The sequence below is a fragment of the Myotis daubentonii genome, chromosome 2 (assembly GCF_963259705.1).
Source record: "Myotis daubentonii chromosome 2, mMyoDau2.1, whole genome shotgun sequence".
Lineage (NCBI taxonomy): Eukaryota > Metazoa > Chordata > Mammalia > Chiroptera > Vespertilionidae > Myotis > Myotis daubentonii.
The window spans coordinates 23,903,545-23,928,113 of record NC_081841.1 but is presented as its reverse complement, the minus strand read 5'-3'; the positions used below and the strand labels follow the sequence as shown (position 1 = coordinate 23,928,113).

Here is a 24,569-nt window from a genome sequence, read left to right as displayed (position 1 = left end):
TGCCACCCCGCCAGGGCCAGAAAGTGCTTTCAAGCCTAGTTCTGTCACTAAGCAGCTATGTGACGTTAGAGCAATTTCTCACCTAGCTAGGCTTCAATCTCCCTTTTTTAAAATAAAAGAATAGGATCAATTAGATATCCTCAAAAGGACTCTCTTGTGCTTACATTCCTTGTATATGATGCTTTATACTATAGCCTCGGAGAAAGGAAGTGGCTGAACCTGTAGTCTCGTCTGTTTTCTCAAAGGCACCGAGAGGTGAAATTTGATCTAAGTGCCTCAGCGAGTGTATGATGGGCAAGAAAGTAGGTAATATATCCCTCTGACTGATGATTGTTTTGCAGAGTCTGAAAACTGGAATTGGCTCTCTGCAATTTTAAGGTCTTGCCTTCTTTACACAGTTAAACAGGAAGTACAAACAGATGAACAGAAGAGATCCCAGAAGCACCACTGCTTCGGTAATTGTTCAGACAGAGACCGCCCAAACAGAAAACACATGCCATTTCCCCTTCGCCTGACCAACTTGGCATTCAGAGTACAAGATTACAGGCGAGGGGCTGGGCCTCTCCAGGCAGGAACTGGAGTCAGACGCTTCCCTGCTACTTGCTGGGAGAGAAGAACATTAGGAATGCCTTTCAGTGCCTGCGTTCCTGAACTGTCCCTTAGAAGCCTGGCAGCTCGGGGCAATCCAGCCACAGCTCACCCGCAACCTCGCAGGCGTCCTGATGCAGGCCAAGTACTACAGCACGAACAACATGCTGGATGAGGAATGGGGCACCACCTTGAGCCTGCATTCTCAAGCCTCTACTCCAGCCCAGCGCCCAAAGCTTGGGCACACAGGTACTCTGTCCTCTGGAGTCCAAATTGGCCAGACCCTTGAGAAATGCATGAGATAAGCTAACCTCTCCGAGGAATGTACAAAATAGGGGAAAGACGGGTGAATGTTTTCATGATTTACAATCATGTGAACTGTTCACTTTCCACCCGTTGTGTTCCACTTCCTTTAAGAGTATCTGAAAAAAATCAAACTCAGTATATACGTAGGTGTTTGTTGTTCTAAGATTCTCTTGCTGGCAGAGGGCTTTGCAGTTGAGGGTGTGTTGTTTTGACCAGTTAGGTATGTCATACGAAGTTGAGATTGTGTGTACGAGTAAAGCGTTGTCCCTTCTCCTTCTCGCCATCCCACGAGGGCCAAATCCAATGCTGTTTTATTTACCATCTGTGATCTGCTCTGGAAAGTTAGATTTTTAAAGGCTACCTTTTGGTTAGTTTTGAACTCATGGCTTTGGAGGGAGTTTTCCAAGCAGATACACCAAGCCTGGTGTTTTGCTGTAATTGTTCTGCACCCTGAAGTTGTGAGGCCTTTGGAGAGTCATATCAACATCAACTGTTTGGCTTTATCATCTGTGGAATGAAGGGGATTAAAGCAAATGCCTCTTAGGCTCTCTTCAACTCTGACATTCTGTGATTCAGTGATTTAAATGATGCCTTCAGGTGCAATTACATCCTATTTCTTCCTTCCCCTTTTTCTATTGAGTTCCAGAATATTATTGAGATGATTGAATTGAATTATGAAAATATTTAATTTCAGTTATGTTTAGCTTCCATCTTATGCTTTTATTTCCAATAATTTACCCTGTGACAAGTTAATAAAATATTTATTATATATATATATGTATATATATTAATGTTAATATATATTTTTCAGTCCATAGAAGAGATAGTTCATATATTTAGAGAAGGGTCTTTTTTGTTATTGTTGTTAATCCTCACCTGAGTTATTTTTCCATTTATTTTTAGAGAGAGTGGAAGGGAGAGGGAGGGAAACATCAATGTGAGAGAGACACATCGATTGGTTGCCTCTCGAACTCAGGATGGCTAGGGCTAGAGAAAGGTCTTATTTCCCAGGCAACTCAGCCAATCTAAGGCAGAAATGTGTGTTGAGGTCTAGTGAAAAGGCCTCATACTGTCATGTAGATGAGACTAGATTCTAACACCTGGAAAGTCACTTACTAACTGTGATATTGGACATGTTACTTAAGTATTCTAGGCCTCAGTTTCTTCATTTATAAAATGCTAGTGATGAGAAATATGTAGACATTGATTATTATGTGCCTGGCATTGTTTTAAGTGCTTTATACATATTACTGGTATTTCATATGAACTTATAAGGTGGCTGTTAGTACTAAGGTTGATGAGCTGTGCAAAGTCCTTGGTACACTGCAGGCATGCCAAACATGTGAGGGTTTTTTCTTTCTTTCTTTTTACTATTCCATTCCTGGAGAATCCCTGAAGTGTTTGTTTAACATTTTTGTGTCAGTCTGTATCAGAGAGATCCTCGTTCAAAGTCCGGATCTGAACGTGCCCTCCCTCTCTTGACCATATCCAAGTTCTCTTCCCTTTTGTGAATCTGGGCACACACTTTTCCTCTGCTCTCTTCCATTTCTCTTCATCTAGGTTTTCTTCCTTTCCCCTCTAAAGTTTTCCATTCACTTTCTATTTATGGAATGATCTGCCTCCCAAGACTCACTGATGTGGCTTCCCGTAACCTGTGAGGGGAGCCTGGGGGATTTCCAGCCTCCTTGATGTAAAACACAGTGGCGACTTCGGGATGTCAGCCTCTGCGGCCACTGGATATGTGCAATAGGATAGGATATGTTTTCCTCCAACAGATCCTGTGAAGAAATGGCCCTCAGGGCTGTGGTTTTTAAGTGGCTTGTGTTTAACTTCACTTTTCACCTTTGACAAGAGCCAGGAACTCTCACAGGATTAGTGATCAGCATAATCAGGAACAGGGTGTACAAATAAGTTCTCTTGAGCTTGGAGGGTGGAGAGGGAAGGGTAAGGGATAAAACGCTACTGAAACATCTGGCAACTTCTTTGTAAGAAGTGGAAATTGAAACACTAGGAGTAGAGGGACAAAGCAGTGTCTTCCAGGAAAACGTCTGAAAATAGTTATTTTACCCTATGTGTATGATGTCTTGTTTTCACCTTGTGATAATGCAGACATTTAGAGCGATGTCCCAAAAGAAGTCTAGTTATTTCTCAGGAAAATAGGTTTGAAATGTTTTTGCTCTTAAAAAAACAGAGTAAAATCACTCTGGGATTTTTATTTTTTTTGGTCAATGCAGATGATTCAGATTCCACATCATTTATGGCAGAATTATAACTGGAATATTTTAGAATTAACAAAAATAAACAATATACATTCATTTATTTTCTAAACTTTCATCTTTTCAATATAAAGTTATGTATGTTTTTTTCCCCCTAAACAATTAGAAAGATAGAAAGCAAAGATATAAGGTAATACCCTCATGCCTTCTTCCCACAAATTATATTGGGGGTTATGCTACCCTAGGCCTGTTGCAAAGTACAGGATATAATGCCAAATATGATCTGATCTCTGTTTATGAGGAAACTTAAAGTCTAATACAGTTCTCAACTCAGCAATAACTGTGGTAAGTGCCATGATGAAAGCATTCACATGGCACAATGGAGACCTTGGTTACCTCTATCTGGTAAGGGTCAAAGGGATCAGGAAAGTTTTGAGAGAGGGAGTGACCACTGAGTTGAGTTGACTTTAAGATGTTCCTCATGATGCGGAAGCAGAAATGGGAAGGTTTAAGAGGCTGGGGGCCTTACAGGCAGACAGACACATGATAGAAAAGCCAAGGAATCTTCAATAACTTTGTTTTTCAGAGAACTATAAGCAATATATTATGGCTCAGAAGTGAAGTTGGAGGGGGAAACTTGATCAGAGGTTAAGTCCGGAAAGGTAAGGAGGACCTATTGTGTCATATGGAGGTATTTTGATTCTATTCAGTAGGTAAAATGAGTTAACTAAAGGATCTAAACAGGTAGTAACATAATCAATTTTGTGTTTTTAGAAGACCATCTAAGTTACAATGAGGAGGATAGATTGAAGGAGTATGAAACTGGATGAGCTGATACAGATTTTGCACTAGTATGAGCATGGGATTTGGGAACCTGAACTGAGGTAGTATGGGAATGAGGAGGCAGAATCAGATATGAAAGATGTTAAGGAGGTAGAATTTAAATAATTGGTGACAGGTTACAAGTGGGAAGACAAAGGGAGAGCATAGGTTGACTAAGTTCCATCTGATAGTATGTTGGTGATGTTGCCATTATCTGAGGTGGAAACTGCAGAAAGAATAGGAAAGATAATGAATTCAGTTTGAGTTTGAGATGCCTAGATGAGAAGGGACATGCAGTTGGTGTTGCCCAAAGACACTTGTACTAATATCTATCCCAATAAAAGGGTAATATGCTAATTAGACCAGGAGACCTTCTGGATGTCCTTCTGGACAAAGCCATGGTGGCAAGACCAAGGCAGAGGCGTTTAGGGGTGATCAGGCCAGGAGGGGAGGGCAGTTGGGGGTGATCAGGATGACAGGGCGAGGGGCAACTGGGGGCAAGCAGGCTGGCAGTGGGGGCCAGTTGGGGTGAGCAGACTGACAGGGGGGGCCAGTTGGGGGCAAGCAGGCCTGCAAGGGGGGGGCGTTGGGGGCGAGCAGGCTGGTGGGGGGCCAGTTAGGGGCAATCAGACCAGTGGGGGAGCAGTTGGGGGTCAGCAAGGGGGGGCAGTTGAGGGCAAGAAGGCTGGCGGGGGGGGGCAGTTGGGGGCAAACAGGCCAGCAGGCAGAGTGGTTAGGGGCAATCAGGCAGGTAGACAGGTGAGTGATTAGGAGCCAGTGGTCCTGGATTGTGAGGGGGATGTCCAACTGCCTATGGGATCAGACCTAAACTGGCAGTCGGACATCCCCCAAGGTCCCAGATTAAAGAAAGTGCAGGCCAGGCTGAGGGCCACCAGCCTCCCCCCCCCTCCCCCCACCCGCATGAATTTTGTGCACCAGGCCACTAGTATACAGTATGTAGATCGGAAGTAAGGATTCTGAGCTACATATTTATGTGAAAATTGTCAACATTTAGGTAGGAATTACTAGTAAACTTTCTGAAAATGAGTGATATCACTGAGGAAGAGAATGTTAAATGAAAAGACAAAAAGAAAGTGAGAAGAAGAATGCCAACGAGAGAATTTTAGGGAATACAATATTGAGGGGAAGGATGAGCAAGAGATTTCAATAAGAGCTACTAAGAATGAATGGTGGACAGTGGTAGAAGTGGACCAGGAGAGAGAGTCATCTAGGAAGCCAAGAAACAGTAACTTCAAAAGAAATGAAAAAGTCAACAGTAGTGAATAGTGAATTTTAAAAATAATAATGAATGCTGCTGAGAGTTCAAATAAAAGGAGTGCTAAAAACAATCTATTGTTTTAACAATAAGAAGGAAACTAGATTATTGCTATTTTTTTAATAGCATGAGTATGAAAGCCACTAGTAGTTAAATAGGAAAATAAATATTTGTCATTTTCCCATTTCTTAAAATGTTTTCTCTTCTTTTATGAGGAGTCTAGGTGTAAAAAGAAAAAAAGTGTTAGAGCTGAGTATTATGGGATTGCATGGATACTTTTAAAAAATTATTCTTAAGGTGTAGGAGATTCTAATTCAATTGTAGCTTGAAAAAATACAGTTGGAATACTTCACAGTAATAATATACTAGAGAGAGAGCAAATGAAATAACTGATAATCCAAAATGCCTGCTGAAGATTAAATATAATCCAACAAAAGACTCTGAAAACCTATTTTGGTTTAAGGAAAAAAATTATTGATAAATTCAAGTTTCACTTTTCCTTATTCATATTAACTACAATATTCTCCAATTTGTCTTAGGCTTTTAGCTTTATTTTCTCATCTCCAACATAACCCCTTCCTTGAAGAGTTATGGCATAAATCACATCTAATCAATTCAATAAAACTTTAATGCATACCTACTCAATATGAAACCTTATTCGTGGGGTCCCTGAGCCTGGTATGAGGGAATCAGGCTGAAACTGGCAATTGACATCCCCCAAGGGGTCCCGGAGTGCAAGAAGGCACTCTGCAAAGTTGCTGTCCTTTGGCAGCTCTTGCATTGAGTGTCTGCCCCCTGGTGGTCAGTGTGAGTTATAGCTACCAGGCGGTTAGGTGGGTCGGGCAGTTGGCTGATCACTCAGGCTTTTATATAGAGGCCCGATGCATGAAATTTATGCAAGAGTAGGCCTTCCTTCCCCCAGCTGCAGGCACCAGCTTCCCTCAGGCACCCAGGACCCAGGCTTCCCTCATAGCCCTGGCTTCATCTAGAAGGCCACCCGGAAGGACTTCTGGAAGGACATCTGGTCTAATTAGCATATTACGCTTTTATTATTATAGATAGATGTTATGTAGTGCTATGGAATATACATAGGAGGCCACAAAAGCAAATAGGCACGAATAACTTACTGCGTTATTCATGAGCATATTTTTGAAGGAGGTGACATTTGATCTGGTCTGTAAGGTTAAATCCAAATTTTTCAGGTAGAGCAAGATGAGGCACTGGGTGGCTTTTCCATTGTGAATACCACATGTGCAAAGGTAAAAACAGAGAGGTAAGGAACTAGCTTGGTGCAGTGTGTTAATGGTTAAAATTAAGAATGACAAGAGTTTAGAGGGAAAAGTTGAAGTGTTAGTTTGGGATTGGAATTTAGATCAGGATAAGACAATTTTGGAAATTATCAACAGTGTGAAACATGGTGACAAGGTAGACTATGGGGAATGTTAGTCCTTGAAGGAAAGGGTGTATGAGGGCGATCTGGGCAGATAAGGCAAAATGTAGGATGAGATCCTACTATGCAGGGGTTTATAGAGTATGCTGAGAAACTTTGTTTCTTAAAGAAGATATTACACTTATATTTTATAAAGTTCACTTTGGTGATAGAGTAAAAATGTATTATTTAAAGTGCCTCTTATTGAGATATTTCACAATATAGAAGTGGAAATTTACAAGTGATAAAACTCTAGAGTCTTTCTATGATTCCATATGGAACTGCCATATAAGGCAAATATTAATGTGAGGTTTGTTGGGAGGAGAAGAAAATGATTTAAAACATTCAGCTCTGGCCCTAGCCAGTTGGCTCAGTGGATAGAGCATCAGCCCGAGGACTGAAGGGTCAAGGCTTCAATTCAGCTCAAAAGCATGTACCTCAGTTGCAGGCTCGAACCCTGGCCCTGGGTGCAAGAGGCAACCAATTGATGTGTCTCTCACATTGATGTTTCTCTCTCTGTGTCTCTCCCCCTCCCTTCCACTCTCTCTAAAATAATCAATGGAAAAATATCCTAAGTGAGGATGAACTAAAATACAACAACAACAAAAAAAGCAAAACAACAGCAGCAAAAGATCATTCAGCTCTAGAACAAGAGTACTTAGAGTGTACTTCTGGCTCTATCACTGACTAGCTGCTCAACCCCAAGCAACGAAGTAACTCCCCAGCACTTCTGGTTTCTTATCCAAATAAAGGAAACGTGCATTCTGATGAACCATGAAAAGTACTCTCAGCCCACAGAGCCTTGAGCGCTCTCCCATGAGGGGCTTCCTATGTGCCACACGTGAAAATTAAGGAAACAAGAAGTTGCTAAAAACAAAACAAAACAAAACAAAACAAAAAAACCCCACACTTAAAATTTAAAAATTTTAAAGCTATAATCAAAGATCAGGTGTGAGCTAGCAATAACTGAAAAATGTTGAAAAGAACAGAGACCTAAAGGATGAGATATGTATTTCCTGAAATAGTCAGTGTCACCAGTTTAGCCCATTTCTCTGTGGGTCCTGGTTCACAGGGACGTATACAGTGTGGTGTTAGGCACGACAATATAATCCTGGCTCTGACACTAGTTTGCAATGTGGCTTTGAGCACATTTTTGAATTCTCTTTGTCTCTTCCAGCTTTTACGATCCCTTTCATTTTGGAAGCATACTAATAGATTAATTTAGTCATGTCTGTTTCATTTTTTTTTATAGACTCAAGGAATGGAGGTATATAAAATGTCCCCTTTCTGATGCCTGATGAAGAGTAACTTGCTTGGTGTGACAACTCTCTTCATCCACAAAGTTTCTTATAACTAAAGGAATTTGTGTTCAAAATTTGACCTTAGCACTGTAACCTTTTATAGAATAGTTATAGTAAGAGGATACAGGAAAGGCTGTTTTTTTTTCTATATATATCTTATTATTCCTAGGGATGTTTATATCATTCCTTGGCCTGTCCACACCTTTTTCTAAACATGCCTCAGGAGACATCATCAGAGTTCTCTTCCAAAAATTAGAGACAAATGAAGCCAAGCCAAACCCAAGCAACTTCCAAGCTATTTTTCTTAGTTTAGGGTGGGAGTGATCCCTAGAGAGAGATCACATTATAAGCAGCACACTTGGATTAAAACTCAGGAATATTAAAACCATAGTTAGGAAAAAATACGTACAGGGAGCGAGCGAAAAAGAAAAAGTGCAACTTGCAACTTCATAGCCTCTCCATCATGAAGGTCTGGTTTCTTAGAAGTGACTATACCTGGTATAGAAACCCCCCAGGGCAGTGATGGCGAACCTATGACACGCGTGTCAGAGGTGACACGCGAACTCATGTTTTTGGTTGATTTTTCTTTGTTAAATGGCATTTAAATATATAAAATAAATATCAAAAATATAAGTGTTTTACTATGGTTGCAAATATCAAAAAATTTCTATATGTGACATGGCACCAGAGTTAAGTTATGGTTTTTCAAAATGCTGACACGCCGAGCTCAAAAGGTTCGCCATCACTGCCATAGGGTTTTCTTTCTCTACGTCTTTAGATAGAACAGGAAGCTATTTTAAATACTGAGGGAGAAAAAGTTGAAGAGAAGAAGGAAAGAAGAGAGAGGGAGGGAGAGAATGGGTGAGGGAGAAAGAGAAAGAGAGAAGAGTCAGAGTAGAAATATTTCCAAATGATCAGGGAAAGATGATTCCTTTGAAATGAAATTATATATATGACCGTAATTGAGCTTATTTCAACTGATGTCTATGTGCTAAAAGGACAATAATCTTTTCCAAAAAGGAGCTTACTTTCTACTGGGGCTTGACAGATATAAACCAAAAGAAGTAAGATATGTAATATATTTGATGGTTATAAGAGATGTGGAGAAAAACAAAGCTAACATGGTATTTGGTCCACATGTGCACGTGTTTCTCTGGAATCTAGACACACCCACCTGGTTGATGTTCCTTGGTGATATAGAACTTTGAAAAGACAAGGTTTTGGAGAATTTTTTCGACTTGTTCTTTTATGCTCTGTGCTCTGAGATACTCCTAATGACCATGCCTTGAGAAATCAGCAATTTCCAGGAAAACTTAGATCAAAGCACACAGGCCAGATCTCTCAGATCTGTTCATGGTTCAGAATCTTACCTGTCAATGGCTAGAAGCCAGTACAGCTAGGAGATGAATTTAGCTGAGTCTGCCCTCTGCTGACAGAAAGGTTGCTGAAAAGTCAGTTGATTTTAAAAAGTCTATCTGTAAGGTTTAACTTTAGATAATCTTCTGTGTCTTTGTAAAAATTATGTAGTTTAAGAAATAGTAATATTTTTTTTTATAATTTCACTCTTCATTCATTTACTCATTAAAAATGTATCCAGCCCTAATGTGCCAGGCACTGTTTTCAGTACTAGACATACACTGGTGAACAAGATAGACAAGATCACTTCTTAAATGGAGTATACATTTGAGGGGGAGGAGATAGAGAAAAACAAACAAATCCATGAAAATAGCACCTAATAATCTTGGTTTTAAAAATCAGACACAATGGGGTAGTGTGCTAGAGATGGATGCCTGGACATCTACTAAGGAAGTGCCATTTAAACTGCAAGCTGAATACCAGGAAGTAGCCTACCAATAAACTCATCTGAGGACTAATTACCGCTGGGGTGAGGCAGAGCTAACACGAAGGCACTGGGACAAGCTTGTTTGTTTCAAGGATAAACAGAGGCCACTGGAGTAGAGCATTTGCCTGAGGGCTGAGTAGTACAAAAAGGATGAGTCATGTAGGGTCTAGACCAGCGGTTCTCAACCTTCCTAATGCCATGACCCTTTGATACAGCTCCTCATGTTGTGGGGACCCCCAACCATAAAATTATTTTCATTGCTACTTCATAACTATAATTTTGCTACTGTTATGAATCGTCATGTAAATATCTGATATGAAGGATGTATTTTCATTGTTACAAATTGAACATAATTAAAGCATAGTGATTAATCACAAAAACTATATGTAATTATATATGTGTTTTCCGATGGTCTTAGGCGACCCCTGTGAAAGGGTCATTTGACCCCCAAAGGGGTCGCGACCCACAGGTTGAGAACCACTGGTCTAGATGAAAAAAGCTCTTATAGAATTTTATTCTAAGTGCAATAAAGGTATTGGAAGTGTTTTAAGTCTGGAAGTACTGTAATCAAATTTCCATTTTTTTAAAAAAGAGCAATCTGAGTCTTCATGAAAAAGACTTGGATTTTATCCAACTTGTAATGCAAACTATTGAAAGTTTTTATGAAGATGATTACTAAGAAAAATTAAGATTCACATTTTAAAATATATCAATGTCTGTTCCTTTTTTACTTAATTCCCCAACTAGATTGTAAGTTCCAAAAGATAGTGATGATATTTTCTATTTCTATACATCTTTACCACTTATCATTCCCTATTTGGAAATAATGTTTGGTACAAATTTCTGTACGTAGAATAAATTCTGTAGAGGAATTTTCTAAAGAGGAAATGAAATTATGTTTCTTTAATCTTTTTGTTTTAGAACCTGACTTGAATTCCTGATGAAGTGAAACTCACAAGTCATAAAGAGATCAGTTTGTTTTAGGGTTTCTCTCTCCCTTTGTTTCATTTTAATCACATTGCTAGATGCTACCTGCACCATATCAGGGAGTCTTCCTTGTCAGATTCATAGGTTCATTCAGATTGATAGCTGATCTCATTAGGTGACAGGTTTACTTCCCCTAAGCAGAGCCCCTAAAATTACTACATGGTAAACTTGTGGGGGTGTGAACAAGGGATGTTGTCTATAAGCGTTTTTATTACTTAACTAGAGGCCTGTTGCACAAAATTAATGCATGGATGGGGTCCCTGGGCCTGGCCGGCAATCAGGGCCAGGCCGGAGAGGAGGCAACAGTCGCTGGGCTGTGTGTGGAAGGAATGGATGCCAGACTCTGATGCTGCCATGGTCAGCACCCTGCCACTGTGCAGTTCCCCTTACCCCCTCCTTCCCTCGCCGCAACGCTGTCACCACAGCAGGCCTGTGGCAGGCTGATCAGGGCCTGCTGGCTGCGGGGGGGAGATGGGGTGGGAGGTTGGCCACCAGCCTCAAGGAGGGAGCCAGCCCTCAGCTCCTCTGGGAAAGGGGCTGCGTTTGCCACCATCCATCCCCAGTTCCCTGTCTCAGCCCAGGGGCCAGGGGAGGTTGGCTGTTGGAGCACACTGACCACCAGGGGGCAGCTCCTGCATTGAACATCTGCCCCCTGGTGGTCAGTGTGCATCATAGCAGTGCAGTCATTCAGCAGTGCAATCATTTTGGTAGCTTAGACTTTTATATATATAGACTAGATGCTCGATGCACAAAATTTGCGCAAGGGGCTCAGCCCTCACAGCCCCAGTCAGCCCTAGTAGCCCCTTGCAGACTCAGCCGGCCCTTGCAGCCCCGGCTTTGTCTGGAAGGTCATCTGGAAGGTTGTCCTTTACAGTTATTTTGCTGTTCAGTCTAATTAGCATATTAACTCTTTATTATATAGGATTGGCTCAAAATTGGATCTATCCTTGAGAAATTGACGATCATGTTCCTTTTTCTTTTCTTTTTTTAAAAATATGTTTTTGATTTTTATAGAGAAAGGAGGTAGAGGAAGAGAGATAGAGAAACACCGATGAGAGATAAAGATGATCAGCTGATTCCTGCACACGCCCTACTGGGAATTGGCCACAACCCAGGCATATGCCCTGGCCAGAAATTTAACTGGCAATCCAACTGGCAACTTTTTGGTGCGCTGTTCGATGCTCAACTAACTGAACCATAGTGTAATGATTTGTTTCTCTATAGTCTATTTTTGGAGAGCTATAAATTGAAAGAACAAATAAAATCCTTACAAAAGAGGGACTTTCAACAAAGAAATCCCTAAGAGAAACAGTAAAATAATTTCTCATTATTGATATGCAATTTGTGTTTTGGAAGAAGCATATGAAACTTGGGAGGGATGGTATTTTGCAAAAGTGACAAAAAATTAATTTCATCTCTTCTTTGATGATGTAAAAAACTGTTCCTCCTTACGGCATTTACATGAGATTCTTTTGTAACTCAAATTTTGATTAAAATAAAGTTATACAAACAAAGATATATAAAGATAGTAGTAATGCATAACTTGATTCACTGCAAAGTAAGACTGTGTGGGTGTGGGGGATAGAAATGGGTAGGGCTGGTAAAAAGAATCTAGCCAGGGAACGTGAGGCTTGGCCTGGAGCATTACGGTCATGTTTCTGAGGGCAGGAAGAATGTTATCTAGTCCCTGAGTACTGTTGTTCTGCAGGATTTGTTCTTTCCCAGAACCAACTCCTCTCACTTGCTTGCAGCTGACATACATCCAAGAGAAAAAAAACAAAAACACACGCACAAAAAAACAACACCCTGTCTCTTCTTTTGTTCCCTGCAGAGCAGCCACCTCCCTCTTCAGCATGGCGTCCAGTGGCCTTGATCCTGGTCATTTTGTGCCTGGTGCTGCTGATTGGCCTGGCAATACTGGGGTTTGTGTGTAAGTCTGCACTCTGACTTGGGGGAGGAGGACCCTGGCTCCAAGGTTTGTCTAGGATGAGAAATATTTGTTATGATATTTATTTATTTATTTATTTATTTATTTATTTAGACTTCTAGAGCCTGTGAATAAATTCAAGGTACCTTGTTCTAAAGTACCTACTTAAATAGTAAGCAGTGGAAGAAACATTAAAATACAGAAATCAATTGCTAGCTAGATTTTTTTTTCCTTTATTGATCAAGGTATTACAAATGTGTCCTTATCCACCGATTATCCCCACATCCCCCCAGCTAGCTAGATTTTTATGTTCTGTTTGAGATAAAAAGTTTTTGTTTAAATATGCCAATATTTAAAATCAACTATTATTAACAAATGCATGCTGCAGCTTCTTCCATTTCACAAAAGATTTGAGACAATCGTTTCCACCATTAGCATGCCTGGCTCCGTGGGCTAATATAGAGGGAGGAGGTTTCATTTATATCCCACCCCCAGGTCTTTAATCACTGCAATATTTTTCAAAAGGACCAGGAAGTTATACTATGATTTTGTGAAAATCTATGAAAATCAAAAAAGGAAAAATGCATGCATAAAATTCTTTAAATTTCAAACTAGTAAGGATAAGTTCAAAAACTTAAAAAGGAAGTGGACACATTTGCTTCATCAGATCATTACAGCCATGTTCCCTGAAATAGTTGAAAAAGGTGGTTCAAAATAAAAGGTTACATTGATGAGCAGGTTTTAATGTAAAAAAAAAAAATTCACACAAATTTGCAAACTTTTGCCATCTTAAATTTTAAAATAAAAAAAGTAGTTTCTGCCCTGATCCCAAAATTTCTACTTTATTTTGATCTAACTATTGTTTCGCAACCACCTGCCGGGGTCCGGCCCCAGCGGGTCCAGGGGTCCCCAAAGGTGTGGACGGAGTCGGCGAAGAAGGAAGGGCATGGAGACAGTGTTCAGTTGATCTCTTGCCAGGCTCCGCCTCCAGGCTCCGAGGCCAGTCCCTGTCCAGGATCCTCCAGCATGCTCTCGCCAGCAAAGTTCTTCTGTCTCTAGAGAATGTTCTGTGTAGGTTCTGTGCCTAGGCTCTGTCTCTCTTGGTCCTGTCTTCCAAGCCCTGTGTCCTTAGTTCTGTGTTCTGAGTTCTGTCTTCTTGATTCTGTTCTAAGTTCTGAGTGTTTCTGTCTTGTTACAACTGTATTTATACCAGTTGATTCAATCCTATCAATCTCTATTACAAAGGTTAGGGTGTTTCTTATCTCCATTCCAGGGAGAAAAGATTATGTAGTTTAAGCATGATTGTTCGTAGTTAAAGGGATTAATTACCCGCCTGGCACTTAGTTGAGGGGTTTTATTCCCTCCCTAACTTCAGGGGAAAATCCCTACCTGGGGATTCAACCTTTCTCGGAGAGGTGACCTTGGTTAAAACACAGTGCCAAGAAGGTGAGCAAACATATTAAGAACCGTATGCCCATATATGCCAGGTCCCTTGAAACAGCAAGGATGGACCGGCTCCCGGCAAATTCCCCCTTTTTTATTTTTTAAAAGCAAGCATTAAAAAGAAAAACCTCAAATGCTCTCTTATATCCATTTTAAGAGTAGGATTGGCGCTTTCCGCTATTACCTGAGTCCTGATCTATCATCCCAGGGAGAGCTTGCCAATCCTGCACTTTCCCAGGGTAGAAAGGCTGCAGTGGGGTTAAGGATAAGGCTCCTTGGGCCTACCTTCTCCCATGCCATTACATTTACCTTTCCTTCCTCAGAAAAGCATGGACATACTTCTTGTATAAAATGTTCTGTCTGACTGGGAGTAACCTTAATTCCTCTGCTAACAAGCATATATGTTAAAAGATCAATACAGAGTCTTTTTTCTTTAGACTCAGTATGGCACATCTTCTTAATCTAAAGATCAATACAGAGTCTTCTTTCTTTGGACTCAGTATGGCACATCTTCTCAATCTAAGAATCAATACAGAGTCTTCTTTCTTTGGACTCAGTATGGCACATCTTCTCAATCTAAGTTCTGTACTATCCACCTTCTTACCCTACTTATCCTCTATAGGGGGGTCTGTAGCACCCTGGTGGAGTCCTATCCGTCCCGAGTGTGGGGGTTTTCAAGGGGGGGGGGCTTTACCTAAGGGAATCCTGTTCCAGGGATTCCCAAAGGTGTGGACGGAGTTGGCGAAGACTCTCCACCCTCTTCCTACGGTGGAGTCCTATCCGTCCCGAGTGTGGGGTTCTCAATGGGGGGGCTTACCTAAGGGAATCCTGTTCCAGGGGTTCCCAAAGGTGTGGACGGATTCGGCGAAGACTATCCACCCTCTTCCTACGGTGGAGTCTGATCCGTCCCGAGTGTGGGGGTTCTCAATGGGGGTGGGGGGCTTACCTAGGGGAATCCTGTTCCAGGGGTTCCCAAAGGTGTGGACGGAGTCGGCGAAGACTATCCACCTTCTTCCTACGGTGGAGTCCGATCTGTCCCGAGTGCGGGGCGCTTACCTAGGGGTCCCTGTTCGGGCGCCATATGCCGGGGTCCAACCCCAGCAGGTCCAGGGGTCCCCAAAGGTGTGGACGGAGTCGGCGAAGAAGGAATGACACGGAGGCAGCATTCAGGTGATCATCATAGCCGGGTTCTCTTGTCAGGGTCTCCAGCCAAGTTCTGGTCTCAATCTCCAGAGAGGTTCTGCTTAGGCTCTCCAGAGAGGTTCTGTCCAGGTACTCCAGTCAGGTTCAGTGTCCAGGTTCCAGTCAGGTTCTCCTGCCATTCTCTGTAGTCAGGTTCAGTCCAGGATCCCTTGCCATGTTCTCCCGCTAGGCTCTGTCTCTAGGCTCCAAGGCCAGTCCCTCTCCAGGATCCTCGGCATGCTCTCTCCAGCGAAGTTCTTCTGTCTCCAGGCTCCGTGTAGGTTCTGTCTTCTTGATTCTGTTCTAAGTTCTGAGAGTTTCTGTCTTGTTACAACTGTATTTATACCAGTTGATTCAATCCTATCAATCTCTATTACAAAGGTTAGGGCGTTTCTTATCTCCATTCCAGGGAGAAAAGATTATGTAGTTTAAGCATGATTGTTCGTAGTTAAAGGGATTAATTACCCGCCTGGCACTTAGTTGAGGGGTTTTATTCCCTCCCTAACTTCAGGGGAAAATCCCTACCTGGGGATTCAACCTTTCTCGGAGAGGTGACCTTGGTTAAAACACAGTGCCAAGAAGGTGAGCAAACATATTAAGAACCGTATGCCCATATATGCCAGGTCCCTTGAAACAGCAAGGATGGACCGGCTCCCGGCAACCACCATTCTTTTTAAGGCTATAAAGCAACTTCTATGATTCATAAAGGATTTCTTTTTCATAAAGGATTTTTGCATTTAGATTTAGAAACTTGGGGTTTAAACCTGAGTGTTGAACATTTTTAATCAAATGATAGTAACTTATTCTTACTGAGTCAAACCGCAAATGTATACAAACATAGAAATTATAATATGACCATTTTAATGTCTGAATGAGATAATGTATAGTATATTGTCGATGCTCAATATAATGGACAAAGGATAAATGGATTTGCGGGTTTAGGATGAGTAATGATTTTAGAATATAAAAAAATATTTTTAAACAGTAACTATGGTTAAGGAATTTATTCCTGAAGTTAGAAATTGTTGCTATGACTCCATATTTTCTGATAAGGAAACAGACTTGGAGAAAGTAACTTGCCCACAGAAATACAATTTCTTATGTACCACAGCCCAAACTTGAATATAGGTAATAAGAGATCTCAGAGCCTGCGATCATGAACAAGATACTGTTTTGTCTTTCCCATATGTAGAAAATAGACATGGAAATAAAGAAATAAACTGTCCAGTCTGACTTGGTAACGTGGCTTAGTTTTTCAGTTCTACCAGCTCTCCAATACTCAGAAAGACAGCATTAGTGAACTGGAAGAAAGATCGGGGAATCTATCCCAACAACTGCAATCTCTCCAAGCCCAGAACAGAAAGCTCGTAGAAACTCTGCAGCAGGTGGTTGAAAAATACTGTCGTGAGCTTTATAACAAAACTGGAGGTGAGTCCTGATCACTGAGCTCTCCTACCTTCAGGATATCTGTCACTATAGGGCTGACTTTCCCATCAGTGGACCTGGGAACCAATATATTAATTAATTGGGTGTATTATTTAACTAGTTGTCTGGAAAACTTAATAGTTTGGGCATCCAGATCATGTCCAATTATTGGAATCATTTAGCTCAAATACATCTGTGTTACAACACATGAAGGGATTCTTGAAATTCAGACATTTTAGACAATGCAAGAGGCCTAAGAAGTGAATATAACTGCATATTTAAGGAATAATAAAGGAGCCTGTGTACCTGGACCAGAGCGAGTGAGTAGAAGACTAATAGAAGATGAGGTCGAGATTATTTATGGCTTAGGGGACATTGTAAGGGATTTGGCTTCCATTTGGAGCAAAAGGAGAATTCATCACAGGATCTTGAGCATAGGAAATACATGTCTGACATGAATTTTAAAAGGCTCATTCTGCAAATATGTTGAATACACGCTGGAAGAGGGAAGGATAGAAACAGAGAAATCATGTAAGAGATGGCTATTGCAGTAATCCAGGTAAGAGGATAATGGTGGCTCAAACTAGGATATGATCAGTGGAGATGAACGCATGATGTAATAAATGGGTTGTGAGAGAAATAAAGGAGTCAAACATACCTCCAGAGTTTTTGAGCAAAGCAACTAGAAGCATAGAGATGTGATCAAGTGAAATGGGGAAGAATTCTGTGGTTATAAAAGGGAAGGTTAGAAACCAGGAATGCCGTTTTGGGCAGGTTGTATTTGAAATATAATCTAGATATCCAAGTGAAGATATGAATAACCAGTTTGTTATATAAGAGATAAGGTCTAGGCCAGAAATACAAACTGACTTACGAAGAAATCTAAATTACTAATTTGTTTAAAACTTTGTTTTACCTTATGAAATATTTCTAATATACAGAAAAATACAAACAATAATATAATATCTATTTGTATTGACCACTCAGATTTCAACATTTACATTTTGACACTGGATTGTCTTGAAAGTAAAGACATTTTTATGGAATTATTGAGTTTCCATTCTACCATATACCAATAAGGGACTCAGTTACAGGTCCCCAACCCTCAGAGGCCAAGGCCATGTTCCCACATAGATATAGCTATCAGGGCTTAGTTCCTATATTTACAACCACTACCCCCAGTAGTTCATCTCATCCTTGACCTCCGTACTTAATTCTCTAACTTTGATGCCCATCTTAACTTCTGATACATGGATATTTACCATTCTAATTCATACTTGGCTAAGTATTTAAGTATTTTTTTTCTAAAATTTTATTTATTTGTGTTTAGAAGGAGAAAAGAGTTCATATCCTATTGGTATATATTGCATTTAAAAACCCCATTTCCTATTATATAACAGGATTTTGAAGAAGAAAAATATTAAAACTTCAATTGTTTCTTAAGTACAATGTATGTTGAGTTCCTGAACATATGAAACGTTCTGTATGTATTGGACATCCTCTCTGTGTGCTAAATTGCACAGGGCAAGGAGCAAGGAAGTTCCAATCATTCATTGTTAGATTCCAATCCATGAAAGCAGGTAGTGTCTGTTTTAATTTCCACTGTATACTCAGGACCAATTATAATTCTTGGCATAGTGGGTGCTAGGTAAACATTTGTAGTTATCATTGCCTCGGCAAATAATATCTAAGAGAAAGGGAATTCATTCTTTCTTGGGTCATCAAATACTATATAATTTCAAGAGAGGCAAGAAAACAGATCTATGTAGAAAATAACTTATTAAAATTGGTTTCTTTCCAAGAACATAGATGTAGCCCTTGCCCAGAAAATTGGAAATGGCATGGGGACAAATGCTACCAGTTCTATAAAAAGAGCAAGAGTTGGCAGGACTGTGACTCTTTCTGTATTGCTGAAAACGCAACCATGCTGAAGATAAACACACAAGAAGTGCTGGTAAGGTCCTGAGTTTTGGTCAACATTTGAAGTATTCTCAAAAAGACGTCTTTAAAGGAGAATAGTCTAAGGAGTCAAGGTCCACAGACTTTCCCACTTATTTCAATCAGGGAGTTCTATCAATTTATACATATATATGTGCATGTATTTAAAAGTATATGTATGATCCCTCGCTGGGTGGCTTAGGTGGTGAGAACATCATCCCCTACACCTAAAGGTTTTGTGTTTGATTCCCCATCAGGGCACATTCCTAGGTTGCAGGTTTGATCCCTATTCAGGGAGCATATGGGAGGCAATGGATCAATGTTCCTCTCTTACATCAACGTTTCTCTCTCTCCCCCTTCCTCTTTCTCTAAAATCAATTTAAAAAAATCCTTATGTGAGGATTAAGTATATATATTTCTCTTTCTTCCCTCTTAGTCTGAGACATGAGTCATCTTCCAAATTCTTCTTTTTTCTCCTTTTGGTCAGTTGCTTCTGGATGTTTTCCTCAATGTTTATTTCTAAAAGTTACTTCCCCATTCCTGCATTTTTTTTCTTCCATTCCCCAGAATCACTTCACATCTCTTTGTAAATCTTCCTCCTGTCCTCCTGTATTTTTTTTTTTTTATGTGTCTTACCCTGTGACTTGAAAATAACAGGTCACTTTAAAATCTTGTTTGATGTGCTTCTTTGTTTCAAAGTATCAGTATATCTCCCATGCCCAAACAAATGAACTGACCTTAGCATAGATGCTTTCCTCTTAAATGAATTATTATCTATGTGAGGCAGATTTCATGTCTTGTTCTCATATTAAAAGTGTTGGCTGCCACTACACATCTCTGTATATATATCCTATTTAATAAAGAGGGGATATGCTAATTGACCCTCACGCTGTCGCAAAGATGGCGGCACCCACAGCCAATAGGAGGGAATATGCTAACTGACTGCCACACCTTCAAAGATGGCGGTGCCCACAGCCAATAGAAGGGAATATGCTAATTGACTGTCACACCCTCAAAGATGGCGGCGCCCACAGCCAATAGGAGGGAATATGCTAATTGACTGTCACACCCTCAAAGATGGCGGTGCCCAAAGCCACAAGATGACTGCGCCCAGTCCCCTCAGCCCCGCCGGGGCGGCAGGCACACGACAAGGCCGGAGTTCTTCAGTCCCCTCAGCCGTTCAGCTGCCCAGGGCTGGCCCAAGGTGCAGGCAAGCCTCGGATGGCGGCTGCCCAGCCACCCACGGCCGCCCGAGGTTCAGGTAACCAGGGCCGGCTGAGGCTTGTGCTGCCAGCAGTGGCAGAAGCAGAGGTGTGATGGGGTGTCGCCATCCCCTGATCTCCGGGCCACCTCACACCCCTGAGGGCTCCCGAACTGTGAGGGCAGGCCAGGCTGAGGGACCCCCCCCCCCGCTCCCGTGCATGAATTTTCAGTGCATGCACTCGGCCTCTAGTATATATATATATGTATTATAATATCTCTAAAAGCTGAACGTTTTCTTGTGTGCCTTTGCAGCAGTTTGCCATGCCTCAGAGCTACTCTGAGTTTTTCTACTCTTACTGGATAGGGCTATCCCGCAACGGCAGTGACAAGCCCTGGCTGTGGGTGGATGGAGCATCTTACACTTCTGAACTGTAAGCCTTCAGAATATTTTGTGGGAAAGGCATGTAATAGAGACTGTCAGGTCTACAAATTGGTTCAATGAGCATTAACTGAACATCTCCTTTGTATTGGATACTATGTTTGTAGAAGGATGTCCTGAGGCTGACAGATAAAAGTGTTAATAAAATTGTAGGAAATAGGAAATATACAACTTAATCATTTTTATCTTACAGTTAAATAAACTGAGTCACAGAGAAGGTAATTTTTCAGATGGCTGTAAAAGTACATGTTAAAGTTGGATTATAACATGTACCATAGTTTTAGATAGAAATAGTTTTTGTTGTTTTGGTTGACTTGATGCTTCAAAGAATGACCATGGAAATTGAGGGGCTGAAAAGTGGTTGTTGACTTTATCTTTCCAGTAAAATCATTCTGGGCATCTATTCGATAATTGTATCAAGCTAGGAATATTTCCTATGTACTTTCTGAGTGCTTAGTATTTCTTTCTATAAATAAAATATAATAAAGTTAACTTTTTTTTCCTTTTTTAAGGTTTAAGATTAAAACAGATTTCACCAGTCCAGGAGACGGGGACTGTGTGACCATTCTCAGTGGAATGTTTTTCTCAAAGAACTGCGAAGAGTTGAGGCGGTGTGCGTGTGAAACAGTGGCGACCCCAGTCAAGTTAGAGAGACTCCCTTAGCGTCTGTGAATCATTCATTACATGTAGGTGATTGACTCTCCAGCTGTGACTACAACTGTGTGCTCCCTCCCTTCAGAGAAACTGAAGATCAGAACAAAAGTCATTCTCTTTATGTGCACTTGTAATAGTTTGGTTTCAAACTATTCTCTTTCATTTGATCCATGTTTATGCAACAACTCAACAAAAAGCCTGAGACATGCAAAGTCAATGCAAAGGATATCTGAGACATAGAAAAATGGAAAAAAAAAAATCTGGAAAGGCAATTGCTCTGACCGGCACAAGAAGGATTTTCATATTTCCTGCTCAAGATCACCAGTACTTCTGAGCTTGGAAGTTCATGCACATATGCACCAGTCACAAAGAAGTCCTGATTACATATCACCAACTGGCCCCTGAAATCCATAAGGTTGTTGTAATCCACCTTCTGGATTTTGAGATAACTTTCTAGTGTTCTTCTCTCTCAGCATTTGATACCATTTTTTGTTTCTATTTATTACTTAATACTTGGAGTGAGAAACTTAAACAGAGGAACTAACTGTATGTAAGATCCTTTGCTCCAACAGTCAATGAGTCCATGAGAAATTAGCAATCATTTCTTACTCTGAGCTAACAAATACAAAACTAATTCATTTGGTTTGCTTAAGTTCATATTATTTTTCCTTCTCAGTTTCTCAATAAAGCCCCCATCTGCTTTGGCTAATTCTCTTTATTAGAATCTTAACTTTTACAAACATATCTCTCCATGTCTATTTAAGATTCCAATGATTGCCTCCTAGAAATTTCTTCTAGGATAGAAATAGTCTCAACTTGGTTCCATATCAGAATTACTATCCCTGATACTCCTTTCAGAGAGATTGACAACCAGAACAAAAGTCAGTCTGTTTATGTGCATCTGGAATAGTTTAGTTTCAGTTCCTATTTTCTTCCATTTGATCCATGTTTATACCTTTCAGGTACTGGAGATTTAATAATAATAAACAATGTGAAGTGTGTGTGTGATTTTGAATGAATTTGTGACTTGGGGGAAAAGTCAGTGTGAAAATGCTCTTCAAAATATGATAGAAGTGTTTTGATTGTGCCTTATGAGACATTGTATGGGTTCTACAAGAGTACTGATTCTTTGATTATTTGAGAAAAATAAGAAGTCTTTGAGATGCATTCTGTCTTCCAAAGGATGGTTTTAAGACTTTTGTAAAAAATGAAATCCTTTGAAGCAAATTTGTCATCAACACGTGGCTCAAGATGAGTAAACCGAATTGCAGTGGGGCAAGTTATCTAATCGGGTCAGGGAAGTGAGAGACTGTGACATACACCGTTGGCTTTGTGTGGAGGTGCCCGTTTCTCAGGATGACAATACGCGCAGCCATACAGGGGCCATTGCAAAGAACACCATCATAAACCCTGAGTTCATTCGTTTACAGGTAAATCCATCTTAAGGCATTAACACTAGAAAGGATAATTTATTATAAATCTTTATTTTTCAACAGTGGAAACTGGAATTCTTCAGTTTTATTTTCAGTAAATATCTATCTTATGGTGAAATGACATGAAGTTTGCAAACATACAATAAAGAGAACATTTCTGTGTTAATTTTCATAAAACTGTGTCACCTATCAATTACTAATTACTGATTTTCTGTCCATTGGCTAGAAAAATTCTTCAGTGTTAGACAAATTTTGATTTATTGTGTTGTGCAAGCACTGCACTTGTGATCATAAAATGAGAATTTTAGATCCCTTTGTTTTATTATTGCAAAATCACTTTATTTCAAGAAGTTTATTCTGTTAAGTATAAAATGAAGATATTTATAATTTCTTTATGGTATTATTATTAGCTGAAATGAGGTAAATGTGAAGGCACTTCCACAATCTAAATTGTAATATAAAATTTAAGGGATATTAAAAATATGCAAAAAGAGGGAAAAGGGATTTAGTGGTTATTCTAAAATAAAGGAGGGCACAAACAAGCATAACCAACCTTCTCTGCAGACCTGCATTAATGAGCAAATTGTAGAAAGGCACCGACATTGGGGAGCTGTGGATATTACCAACTATTTTCCATGATGAGTGCAGATATTTAATGCACACAGGTAATATAGTAAGCACATAATATGAAATGTGGATTAGACCCTTAGTTAGACAGTTAAGTGTTATTTAAATCTTGCTACTACAGCAAGAAAATACAGTTAATATGAATAAATCAAATGACTTTGTGGACTAACTTGTAAAATAGAGACAGGGCATACAAGTTTTGACCCACCCGTGTTCAGGGTTGGATGACAAAAGTCTTTTTAGATGACATTGCTTTAAAAAGTTTACCTGCCTGAAAGGTGCGTGTTGAATAGTATTATATCTCCAAATCGGCAACCTAAGGGGAAGAATCACTTTAGACTTGCAGAGGTCCTCAAACTTTTTAAACAGGGGGCCAGTTCACTGTCCCTCAGACATTCCACATGCGCACTGCGGGCCCTGGATGAGCCGGCTGCTAAGCAGGACAGGCAGGGCGGCAAAAACACCGGGCGGGCCCGATAAATGTTTTCGGCGGGCCGCATGTGGGCCGCAGGCTGTAGTTTGAGGACCCCTGCTTTAGAGAGTGAAGAAGGAAAAGAAAATAAAAGCATTTGTTTGACATTGTTGGCTGTCCTTGAGCTATTTCTCTCTGTCTTTGCCCTCCATAACCCCCTCATCTGTACAGTAAAGCCCACAATACTGATCACAATATGAGCAAATATTTCAAAAACCAAAAAAGGAGTGTGGCACAACATTCTCTCCACACTTTAAAACAATTTTAAAGATGGCCCTGGCCAGGTAGCTCAATTGGTTAGAGCATCATCCCGATATGCCAAGGTTGAAAGTTCAATCCCTGATCAGGGCACATACAAGAAGCAACCAGAGAATGCACAAATAAAGCGGAACAGCAAATTGATGTTTTTTTCTCTCTCTAAAAAGTCAACAAATTAAAAAAGAAATAAAAAGAATAGAAAATAATTATAACATTCATTGGAAAATATGAGTTGCTGCGATCAATTTCCTATTGAAAATCAGAGAGGGCAGCGCCCCCTGAATTGGTTTTTCAGCAAGAGAAGACCTTGTCTAGGCTCTTGTGTGTTTAGGTAATTCTGAAGCAATTGCAGGAAAACTCAAACGAGGAACATGGCCCTTCCTGGTAGGCCCAGTTCCCCAGGGTACACAACGAGCTATTTCTTTTCCTGAGGATATTGAACCAGCTCTTAAAACTTATCAACAGGAAACAGGTCTTGAGCCCTATAACAGCAGGAAGTGTGAGCAGTGTAATGGGAGCTTTTACTTTGGGGATATAAACAAATTATGAAATAAATAGTCTATTAGGTTGCCTCAGGGCTGGCCTTAATATTTGGGAGTCAAATACTTGGTGAAGGGATTCTTATCAATTTTGAAGAATAGGAAAAGCGGCATAATCCAAGTTAAAGTGTACATGATATTTTTTACAAGGTTCATTGTATGAATAGACTAATAGAATCTAACAATGGTTATTAGTATTTCAATCTTATTGCTCTAAATATTTTTTCTTTTTACGCAGTTAATGTACTTTAATCATACCAC

General features: G+C 40.3%; 1 protein-coding gene across 2 annotated transcripts; it reads left to right on the top strand.

Annotated features, from left to right (window-relative positions):
- The first annotated feature begins 386 nt into the window (after positions 1-386).
- On the top strand, positions 387-22,799 carry CLEC1A (C-type lectin domain family 1 member A). 2 transcript variants are annotated; one of them, XM_059682179.1, is made up of 6 exons: positions 387-837; positions 12,600-12,698; positions 16,572-16,748; positions 18,548-18,699; positions 20,251-20,317; positions 20,838-20,901. In XM_059682179.1, exons 1-6 carry the CDS (start codon positions 723-725, stop codon positions 20,885-20,887), a joined length of 660 nt encoding a protein of 219 aa, XP_059538162.1. In that variant the 5' UTR covers positions 387-722; the 3' UTR covers positions 20,888-20,901. The 2 variants fall into 2 exon arrangements, with proteins under 2 accessions (XP_059538162.1, XP_059538161.1); XM_059682178.1 differs by having other exon boundaries at positions 402-837; positions 20,199-20,317; positions 20,838-22,799.
- The last annotated feature ends 1,770 nt before the right edge of the window (positions 22,800-24,569 follow it).